At 44.0% G+C, this 10,389-nt stretch overlaps 1 protein-coding gene across 2 annotated transcripts in view; it reads left to right on the top strand.

Moving 5' to 3' along the window:
- The first annotated feature begins 2,418 nt into the window (after positions 1-2,418).
- Positions 2,419-10,389, top strand: part of TXNRD1 (thioredoxin reductase 1) — a 47,749-nt gene continuing 39,778 nt past the window's right edge. Inside the window, exon 1 of one of the 2 annotated variants that reach the window (XM_056339300.1) lies at positions 2,419-2,514. In XM_056339300.1, the coding sequence (XP_056195275.1) occupies positions 2,463-2,514 (52 nt within the window). In that variant the 5' untranslated portion in view covers positions 2,419-2,462. Of the gene's footprint in view, positions 2,515-9,907; positions 9,927-10,389 lie in introns of those variants that run through there. The other variant, XM_056339299.1, reaches the window with a different exon arrangement.

The following is a 10,389-nucleotide window of genomic DNA, read 5'->3' as shown; positions in this document are numbered from 1 at the left end:
GTTGGACTGACTGCTCCGCTAAGATTTATAAACATCTCTTATGAAGAATTTATATGAAACACTTCATAATCCACCAGTCCTGCCATTCACTAAAATCTGAGAGAGATTTTTTTTTCTAGGTGAAGGCAGCCAAAGACATTCCATGCATCTGCCATCAACATATGTGTATGTGCAATCTCCACAATGGAGGTAACAAGAATGTTTTTGTTTTCATAGAATCATTTAGGTTGGAAAAGACTTTTAGGATCATTGAGTCCAACCATAAAAAGCAGTTGTGATATGGGAGGAAATGGTGGCAAATAGGAGGCTCCTGTGCCGGTGCTGCAAATGGAAAAGCCAGTAGGTTGGCAGAGGTCTTGATTCAGGTGACTCCAGTGATGCCCCAGTATAGGAATGATGAGGCTCGGTCTAATCTTCCCATGCAGGGAAGCACTTGGTTTATTCAGACTCACTTTGCCAAGTGTCCCTGGATAGCTGATCTTGGAGGTGCATTCCTAGACTTTTGGGAGTAGGTGCAGTTCTTAATAACCTATAGTCATTCTTCATTACTTGAGGTCCTTGAGTATTTACTCTAAACTGATAGGAAACTCATGTTTCACAATGGCCTTTGCTAGCATTCTTCTTCCAGTTAATACCTGATAAATAAGTGCATTCCCCTCCTAGCTTTCTTCTGGCATTTGGATTTAAACAAAACAAAACTCAATGAACCTTACACATTTCCACTTGGCTTCACATAGCAACATTAATTATATGTGTTTTGATATCTCACAAAGATTCAAATTCACTCAAAATGTCCATTTGTTTGGTTTCTTTTGAGTTTAAACTGAAACATCATACGAGACAAATTTTGCATGGCCTCAGGTCTTTACTGCAAATGCTATATGCAGCTTGATTCTGCCTCCTGGGTACTTTTTTTAATTATTTTTTTTTTTTAAAATGCCCAGAAGATGTAAAATAATGCAAGAACATTCACTGACTTTGGGGCCTTAGGGAGTGCATTTTCCCCTTTATCTATTTCATAGCTTGTGTTCACTAAATATAATACCATGACAATACACTATTCATCTTGCTGTGCAGTTTTAAGATCTTTGGATGGATTCTTTCGTCTCAGCCCAGAATTTCACAAGTAAGGAGAAAGATGAACACTGACCAGTGTGCAGGTTCTTCAGGGCACAGAGCAGTGTCCTTTTTTTTTTGAGCAGCTAGTCAAATTTTTTAATCTCCTTGTTGGCATGGCCCTCAAATCTTTTTACTGCGCATTTTTCAAACTTGAAACAGAAGCATTAGTCTTTTCTCCTGTAGTGTTTTTGCTGGCATTTATCAGTGTTGTATTGATGGAAATACTACTTATCCACCTATTTTATGCAACATTTTTCTTTAGGATAGCATAGTGGGAACAAGTATTCACTGTTATTGATGACAGAACAGCACTCAGTGGTTAAACTTGTCAGCCAACTGAAGCCAGGCAATCCAAGCCAGCATTCCCCTTTACGTACACTTTTTCTCGTGTTCTTCCATTAGTAACAATTTCTGTCACACATTTATCATGCAGTCTTTAATCGCTTTATTATTTTATCCATATGCTAAGTACATTCTTCAAGCTCAATATATTTGCAGCACTAAATGTTCTATTCATACCGTATATCCTGAAAAGGTGTATTTCAACATGTCTGATCTGCATCTCTCATCTGTACAGTGTCAGTGGTGTCTTGTGTGAACCTTGATAAATCATCTAGCGTAATGCTTGTTGCTTTATTATCTAGCTGTTTATCAGTTACAGTCTCAAATTCCCTGTCATGTCATTTAGATTTTATATTCTCCAGGTTCACATATAATTTCTCTGTCTTGTTCCTCGAGATTCTGTGTCCAATCTACCTCTCCTTTTAGATCAGCTCAAATTCTGTCTATGCAAAAAGAAAGGAAGAATGTTCAAGAGTAGGTGGAGGTAACTGCAGTAAGATGTAAGAGAGCTTTGTGAGGTTGTGATCTATTTGATGAGGTTGTAATTTTGTGGCTGAAATTTTCAGTAAGGAAATCAAAATCTTCACATATCTTCTGTTCTGCTTAGTAAGTGTTCGCTAAGAAAGCTGTCAAAGGTGAGCAAGCATGTTCTTTAAACCAGAACAGATATGTCAGTCTGCTCTGAAATGTACCCTACTTGCATTCTTGACTGTCATTTGGAAAAGTATGTGTTTGAAACAAGAAATTACAATTTTTGTAGAAATAGCACTGGGGGGGTATCATCTAACATTCTGCAGAGTTCTTATTACTGTGAAATTCTAAGTGTAACAGACTGGGAATAGGTCTTTTGTCAAACTATTAACTCCATGGTGCCTCAGAAATTTATTTTCATTCTTAACAGTGGTCTTCCTAATGCTTGTTATCTCTCTTTTTTTTAGATTGGAGCATTTGTATTAGACAATCCTAATTAAAGCTAATGGAAGCTGCTACAGAGCCGGGCAATGCTATGTGAAGAAAGATTGAATGCAGAAATCCAGAAGAAATTATCTACAGGTAATTAACCAAGTCACAGTAAGATGAGATCAGATGGAATTAACTGAAGTTCACCTCATTTTTACTTTTCCAAGGATGAATCGCTTTTAGTTGTGTTGAAAAATTCTTCAGCTACCCAAGTGTACCTTGGTTTTAAATAGTTTTGCCCCTTTAACAGTAAAATTTCTGCTACAGTTGAAAGGAACTATGTGTTCAGGTGGCCTTCATGCTGTGTGGTCCCACAGCTCTGAAGGGGAGTCATGTGTATGGTCTGTGCTGTGACAGTACCCCTGGGAGGCAGAGCTATAATAGTAGCCAGCTTTGACATCCACACCGTGAGGACCAGAAGATGTGTTTATTCACAGCAGAATGGTATCCAGCCAAAGAAGGGGCTAGGCAGAGTGCATTTCTGAAATTACTAATCTCATTTGGTAAGTCCAAATACCAAGGTGCAAGCTTAGATTCAATTCCCAGGTCTACAGCACGCTTCTTGTATGACCTTGGGCAAATTACTGTAAATCCAGGCCATCAGATTTCAATTGAGAGGTGCATAAATACCTTTGAAGGCCTGAGTTTTAATCCTGCTGTGCCTCAGTTCGCCATTTTTTCAGTCAGTGGCCATATTACTTTCCTACTTTCAGCTGAACTGTGAATGGCTTAGCCACTAAGAGAACAGGCGAATGAAGTGAAGCCATTTCCTGAAGACTTCTTGAGACTGAGCTCCAGTGTGCAACCTCTAGTAAGAGCTGAACTCATTTTTGAGCCTTTTCCTTGCCACTGCTCAACTTCACAAGAAATACAGAAATGTCATATGTTGAGACATATTCCACTAAGTAAATTTGATTAAAATTGGCCAACGTTTCCAGTTATTAGGGGAGCTAAGACAGATAGGCTGTACATTAATGCCTAAGTCTTGTTCCTTTAGATAAAAGAAAGATCAATTTATTGTTTGCACCAGTGGAACAGGTAGACAAGCAAGTAGATCCAAAGATACTGCTTGTTTACGTGTGCCAGTTAATCTCAGCAGCTGAGGTTAAATGTGGCTAGCAGCAATCCCTTTGAAATGTACCTGGAGCAGAACTGACTTGTAACCAGGTAATTTATATATTAAAATGTGTCTAAAACATCAAGTATAAACATTCCACAAGAGCAACAAAGAACTTCAAAGTACATGTGCCAGATGATGGTCCACACAGAACCATTTCAAGGATTAGAAGAGATCTTGGCAGAAGCCTGTAACTTGTCCATGAATAATACAGCAACAGTTATAGGTGAGACTGTAATAACAGTATCTTCTCTGCTTTGTTTTCAACAAAGAAATGCCACAGTTTTGAGATGTAATCTGACAGGAGCCTTGCTTTGCAATTGTGCCATTACAGCCTCCTGGATACAAACATTTGCATTGGTTTTGGCTCTTCCTGAAACACGGGGGAAAAAATCAATGTTCATTTTATACAGAAAAGAATTAAATCATTCAGCTTTTCCAAACCTTATGGCAAGTAATACAAAGTATAAAATGAAAAGCCTAAGTAGCTCAAGTAAAATTTTTAACTTAATTTTTTGTAGCTAAATTTATGACCTATTTGCAAGTGTTGTTCATGTGGGTTTATTTGTTATCATCAGCATTCAACTGAATTCTATGGTTATGTTTTGGATTTTCTCCTATTATCAGCTACATGTGGGAAGGAAATGTATCAGTAGCGAATGTATGGTGAAAGGTGGCTTATTTAATTCTGCTGTGCAAGAGGACAAGCAACTGCATTATGGCTAGGCAGTGAAACCCTACATCTCCCATGGGTGGGGAGGCTGGGTTCCATTACAGCTCTGTTTTGGGTACTGCAGAGGGAGCACAGAAGGCAGGTCAGATGAAGATGAGAAGTGAGGAAATGAGGACTATTGCCCAGTTCCATTTTGATTACAAAGTTACAGTTATGAAAGCCAGGAGGCTGTTAGTGCTGACATACTGGAGTTACCGAGTAGGGGCTTTGGAGGACTACAGAACTAAGTTTTGCTTTGTATCATGAAAATTTCTTTTCATAAAGCCTATGTTCTCACATTTTGTCCATGTGGTTGAATTGCACAATGGTAGTAGATTTCATCACTTAGTTTTGCTTGGTGTGACTGGAGGAATTCAGGACTTTCCAGGACGTATCAGAGGTTTCCAGAGGCTGTGGCACTTGTCAGTATTTGTAGTTTCCTTCCTGTAGAGATGATTATATGGGATTCCAAACTGCAGTGATTGAAAGGCCTGTGTACATTACCATTGTGTCAGCTGCATCACTAAAACAAAATTGTTCTGTCAGAATCTGTTGCACTGGGTAGATCTTAACTGTGCTCTGTAACTGTCACTAAGATACTGACTGACACTGTCTCATTTGCAGTGTAGGCAGAGACATAGATTTCTTCTGTCAATTTAGACATGAAAGCTGCAAGTCTTCTCACTTGGATTTGTCCATACTAAGGGTTAGGGATAGGCTCACTCTTTTAGAAGTGCCTGTCTTTGAAAGCATGAGTTACTATCTCGACACACCTGTCTTTCTCTGTTGGCTACCAAAGGAGCTTAGATCAAGAGCTTATGTGAAAGGCCAACATCTAGGTGGCTGGTATAAGGTAAGATGAATCTAAGCTTGCAGAAATGACTGGTGATATTTCAATGCCATTAATTTTCAGAAAATGCAAGGACTGTGTCAGCTTTAATAATGCTAATATTTAGGTGATTTTGCATTTGGCACCAAGAATTCTGTACTTCATAAGAAGATGGCACTGTGGGCTCTCCATTTACTGAGAGAGTCTTCCTCCCAGTTTATAGATACAGAAGGAATATATAGAAATCTTTGTGGGAATAGAAATTCTAATATTATTTTAATGATCACTCTTATAATAGCCCCAGGGATCTGGGAATCAATTATCTCAGAAACAACTGAGGGACTGGTCCCATTGATGTACCACTTCGATTATCGCAGCTCTGTTACGGGGTTCTTCAGCAGCAATAATGCACTGAATATGTTTGCTATAAAATATCTTTATCGAGACTTCAAGACAGAGTAAAACACCTTACATTTCATCTTTATAAAGAACCTTATCAGTTAATATCTTAAGTAATTACTATTTTTATTAGTTGTTCAAGTGTTTTATTTTTACACATTAATTGAATTTATCACAGCTGATCTCTTAATCTTAATGGTAGCTTATGCAGTCTATGCCTTATAGTATTCCAGTATTGAAAACAGGACACAATGTGACAGATTTTCAAGACTTTCCGTTGTTCTACTGATATTTCTAATGAAACAGGCTTTGCTGTCCTGCTTCTTAACACAGCAATTCTGAAGATCTGCACTAAATTTTCATGTAGATGGAATTAACAGACAGACAAATCCAAGGCATATTTAAATCAGTGATTTGGTGTCAGACTGAAATAGGCTTTCAGTCTCCCAGTGACTTCAGTACGCACACTCATCTCTGACTCCAACGGGGGTTTAAGCTTGTGTCTGTATCAGGGCGATATTACGGGATCCAGGGTGTCTTTCAACTGTATGATCCCAAAGACTGCTCTCCTATGTGTGTCCTTGCTAGTGGAAAAGGACAGCATGAAGATTATTTGTGAGGAGGACAGCAGCAGAGATTGAAATGTCAAGCGTTTTCTAAACACAGAGGAAGAAAAACTCTTTCTCCCAAAGAGTCTAAATAGGGAGAGAAAGGCAAAGACTGACAAAAAGAGTCTGTAACATACAGACAAGGCATCAGGAGATCACAATACTAATAACTGGAATATACTGCATTTTTCTTCCAGCCTCTTCTGACTTTCCATTGTTCTTGTCACCATATTCTGCCTATGTTTCAGTGGTCCAGCACTGTATGTGTATGTACACTTCAGTCAACTAAGAATAAATTAGAAGATAAATGGATGTACGTGGCTTTTCCTAAGCCTCGTAAAAATTGTAATTTCTAGGCAAAATTTAAATGAAAAGAGTGCAGATACTTTTTGGATCTGCCCAGAAAAATGATTTAACATAGGGAACATTGTAAGAGCAAACAAAAGACCTCTGTGGAGGAACACATAAAGAAAGTAAAGGAGTAGATAAAACTGGAGAGAGGATGATCTGGCAAGATAATAAGATTAAATCAGCCAAAAGGGAAGAGTTTTATAGGACCTTGGAGTTGGTCACAACATGTGATTCAGGAGGAGGGCTTTACTCTTTAAAAGGCTGAGATCAGGAATGGTCTGATTAAGAGTTAAGGAACAGAAGCTATCAGGGTATACTTTGAATGGCCTAAAGGTAGTTTGTGAGGAGGTAGTAATAACTAACAAAAGAGGTGATGTGGGCCAGTAAAACTGTAGACAAAAGCAACAGATTAGGGAGGAGTGGGGTAAAGAAGGTGAAAATGGGTGCTAGTCTTTCGGTGGAGCATCAAGATTCTGTTCTGCAGTGACAGACTCTTTAGTTACAAGTGATCTTGGAGAATTCTGATTTTTGGATGCAGTGGTTTTCAAATGAAAACTATCTCAAATGCTTTTGCAAACAAAACACCTCAGAGGTAGAACTTCTTTTTTTTCCATTGCTTCAGTGGATCTTCACCACAGAAACATAAGACCTTTTTCTTTTCTTACTGAAAGGAAATGTGATTGGAACGTAACTGCAAACCAATAAGCAAAATGAAACATTATGAATGAGTAAGAGCACTCCAAGGTGTTTTTTTTAAACTTGATTTTTCTCACATTGACTGAGTTGCCAGCTGGTAGTCCCCATTTAATGAAAATCTTGAGATGGGGTTTGGTGGTGTAAAGTTCCTTCCCCAAGCCTGTTCAGCAAATTATTTTAATAACTTTATTTCTGAAGCTATAGTAATCCCTGTATGCCCATAACAATTATTACCCTCATTATCATAATAACTTTTGCTATTATAGATACCTATATTGAAGACATAATTTCTAAAATCACAGTGATCATTCCCACAGTGAGTTCAGAGACTTTTTTCTACTTAGAGTCGTAAGCTTAGTTGTTCGGGTTTTTTTATTAGAAACCCCAGCTGACACTGGAGATACCACTGCAGAGCAGAAGAGTAACAGCAACAGAAATGGGAACTTCTGAAGTCCTCTATACAAAAAGGTTGAGGACAGGGAGGCAATGCCTCTTACACCACAAGACTCAAAGTTATCCTGTTGTGTCTCTTCCTTTCTTTTGGTCCTTTGCTGTTGCTCATTGTTACTTTTGTGGCAGAGTACTGAGCGCCAATGTGGTTGGGGTCCTGGACTAAAAGGGTTAGTAAGATAATCACAACTCTGTAGGCATTATAGGATAAAAAGACATGACATGCTGGTGATACAGGGAGGAATGGCTGATACACCAGAAGGCTGCACTGCCATTCAGCGAGACCTGGAGAGGCAGGAGAGTTGGGAGGAGAGGAACCTGATGGAGTTCACCAAAGGCAAGTGTAGGGTCCTGCCCCCAGGGAGGAACAGCCCCACGCACCAGGCTGGTGCTGACCAGCTGGGAGGCAGCTCTGCGGAGAAGGACCTGGGAGTCCTGGTGGACAGCAAGTTGCCCACGAGCCAGCCGTGTGCCCGTGTGGCCAAGGTGGCCAGTGGGACCTTGGGGTGCATCAGAGGAGCGTGGCCAGCAGGTGAGGGAGGTGATCCTGCCCCTCTGCTCTGCCCTGGTGGGGCCGCACCTGGAGTGCCGTGCCCAGTGCTGGGCTCCCCAGTTCAAGAGAGACAGGGAACTGCTGGGGAGGGTCCAGCAGAGGGCTGCCAAGGTAATTAGGGGACTGGAGCATCTCCCTTATGAGGAAAGGCTGAGAGGCCTGTTTAGCCTGAAGAAGACTGAGAGGGGATCTTATCAATGGCTACAAATATCTTAAGGGCGAGTGTCAAGAGCTGGGGCCAGGCTCTTCTCAGCAGCGCCCAGTGACAGGACAAGGGGCAACAGGCACGAACTGCAGCACAGGAAGTTCCATCTGAATGTGAGGAAAACTTCCTTACTTCGAGGGAGTTAGAGCACTGGGACAGGCTGCCCGGAGAGGCTGTGCAGTCTCCTTCTCTGGAGACATTCAAAATCCACCTGGTCACGACTCTGTGCAACCTGCTGTAGGTGAACCTGCTTTAGCAGGGGCTGGGACTAGATCTCCAGAGGTCCCTTCCAATCCTGTCTGTTCTGTGATTCTGTGACATTTACATTTTACACTGGGGGACACTTATCATGAGTGACTTCTGCAGGACCACAGAGCAACCCAACGGTCATGTGAAGAACTGGATTAAGAGCTCCCGCATCTATAGGATGCACTTTGTTGCTGTGCATTAGCGTTACAGCACATTCACGCTCGCTCCACATATAGCCTGGCAGTCAATCTGTGCAACTAAAAAGAAGATCCATCCACCAAAAATGTCAACGATTGGCTCGGTGTCCTTTTAAAACCTTTCAAACAAATGTCTGCGTTTGTTGTGAGAATACGGATCGGATAAATTGCCGCGTTTGGTGTAACAAGTCACATGTTTCCACATAAAGAGTAAAGAAAGCTCAAATTGGAGGTGACAGTAACAGCAGTCACCTGTGTGCGGGTCTGTTGGTGGTTTGTAGGGTCATGGCTTTCATCTTGCCCTGTCTGTCTCCTTGATTTATGCCAGAAATCCTTCTTGGCAGGCACCCCTCCTGTCACAGGGTCGGGTGAAGCCACCACTATGGGGCCACGACCTGTGCAGGCGGTAAGATAATGATGACAAGCCACGTCCGGAGCCCGGAGGGGCGCAGTGTGATGAGCCCCATCAGACTTTCAGCCTCACAATTAATTTCTCAGCGGGTCCTGGTCTTCTTTATATAGGGAGATTCCATAGTATGAGCCATGAACTGTGCAAAAAACGTATTTCTCAAGCACCTCCTGAACGCTTTTCTAACGCCAGCACCCCCGGATGGCGGCCGGCGGGCCCGCTCGGCGGTGGGAGCCGGCAGCGACCCGCCCCCGGCAGCGCCGCGGCCCCGCCGGGGTCCAGGCCCCCGCCCTCGACGGGAAGCGGCCCCGCAGGCAGCACCCGGCGGCCGCAGCCCCTCGCCCCGGACCGCGCCGCCCCCGCCGCTGCGCGCCCCGCGGAAGAAGCGAGAGCAAGGCGGGCAGAGCCGCGGCCTGGCCCTCGCCCGCTCCCACCCGCCGTGCCAGGCCGCCCCCCGCCCGGCCGCCCGGGCCCAGCGCGTCGCCGGGTCCGCCAGGGGTCGCGCCAGCCCCGGGCTGGGTGCGCGCCCGCGTCTGTCGCCATCGCGACCGAGCCGGGCGTTGGGGGCGGGGCGGCCGCGAGCGCGAGGGGGCGCTGCCGGGGCGGGGGGGCTGCGCGGCCGCGGGGCTGCGGGGCTGCGCGCTGAGCCGCGCCATGGGCAGCGCCCCGCGGAAGAGCAAAGCGGTGCGGCAGGCGCCCGGCGGCGGCCCAGAGCGGCGGCGGCCGGCAGGTAGGTGGCCGGTCGGCCCGGCACCTGCGTGGTGGCCCCGAGCGCCGGGGCGGTGGGCTCTGAGCGCGGTGGGGCGGGAGGGCGGTCGAAGGAAATATAGGGTCTATAGCGACGGGACATGGGAGAATGGTTTCACACTGAAGGAGGACAGAGTTAGCTTAGGTATTCAGAAGAAATGCTATACTGTGAGGGTGATGAGGCACTGGAACAGGTTTCCCAGAGAAGCTGTGGATGCCCCATCCCTGGAAGCGTTCAAGGCCAGGTTTGATGTGGCTTGGAGCAACCTGGTTGAGTGGAAGGTGTCCCTGCCTGTGGCAGGGGAATTGGAACTAGGTGATCTTTAAGGTCCCTTCCAGCCCAACCCATTCCGTGATTCCATGAAAATGACTTTGGTTTCCTGGTAAAACACCCAGGATGTCAGAGCAGGGTGCAGCCGCTGGCCGGGCACCTTCAGGTGGGTCCT

This window comes from Falco biarmicus, chromosome 5 (genome assembly GCF_023638135.1).
Source record: "Falco biarmicus isolate bFalBia1 chromosome 5, bFalBia1.pri, whole genome shotgun sequence".
Lineage (NCBI taxonomy): Eukaryota > Metazoa > Chordata > Aves > Falconiformes > Falconidae > Falco > Falco biarmicus.
The sequence above is the reverse complement of the archived record's forward strand: the minus strand, read 5'-3'. Positions and strand labels throughout refer to the sequence as shown.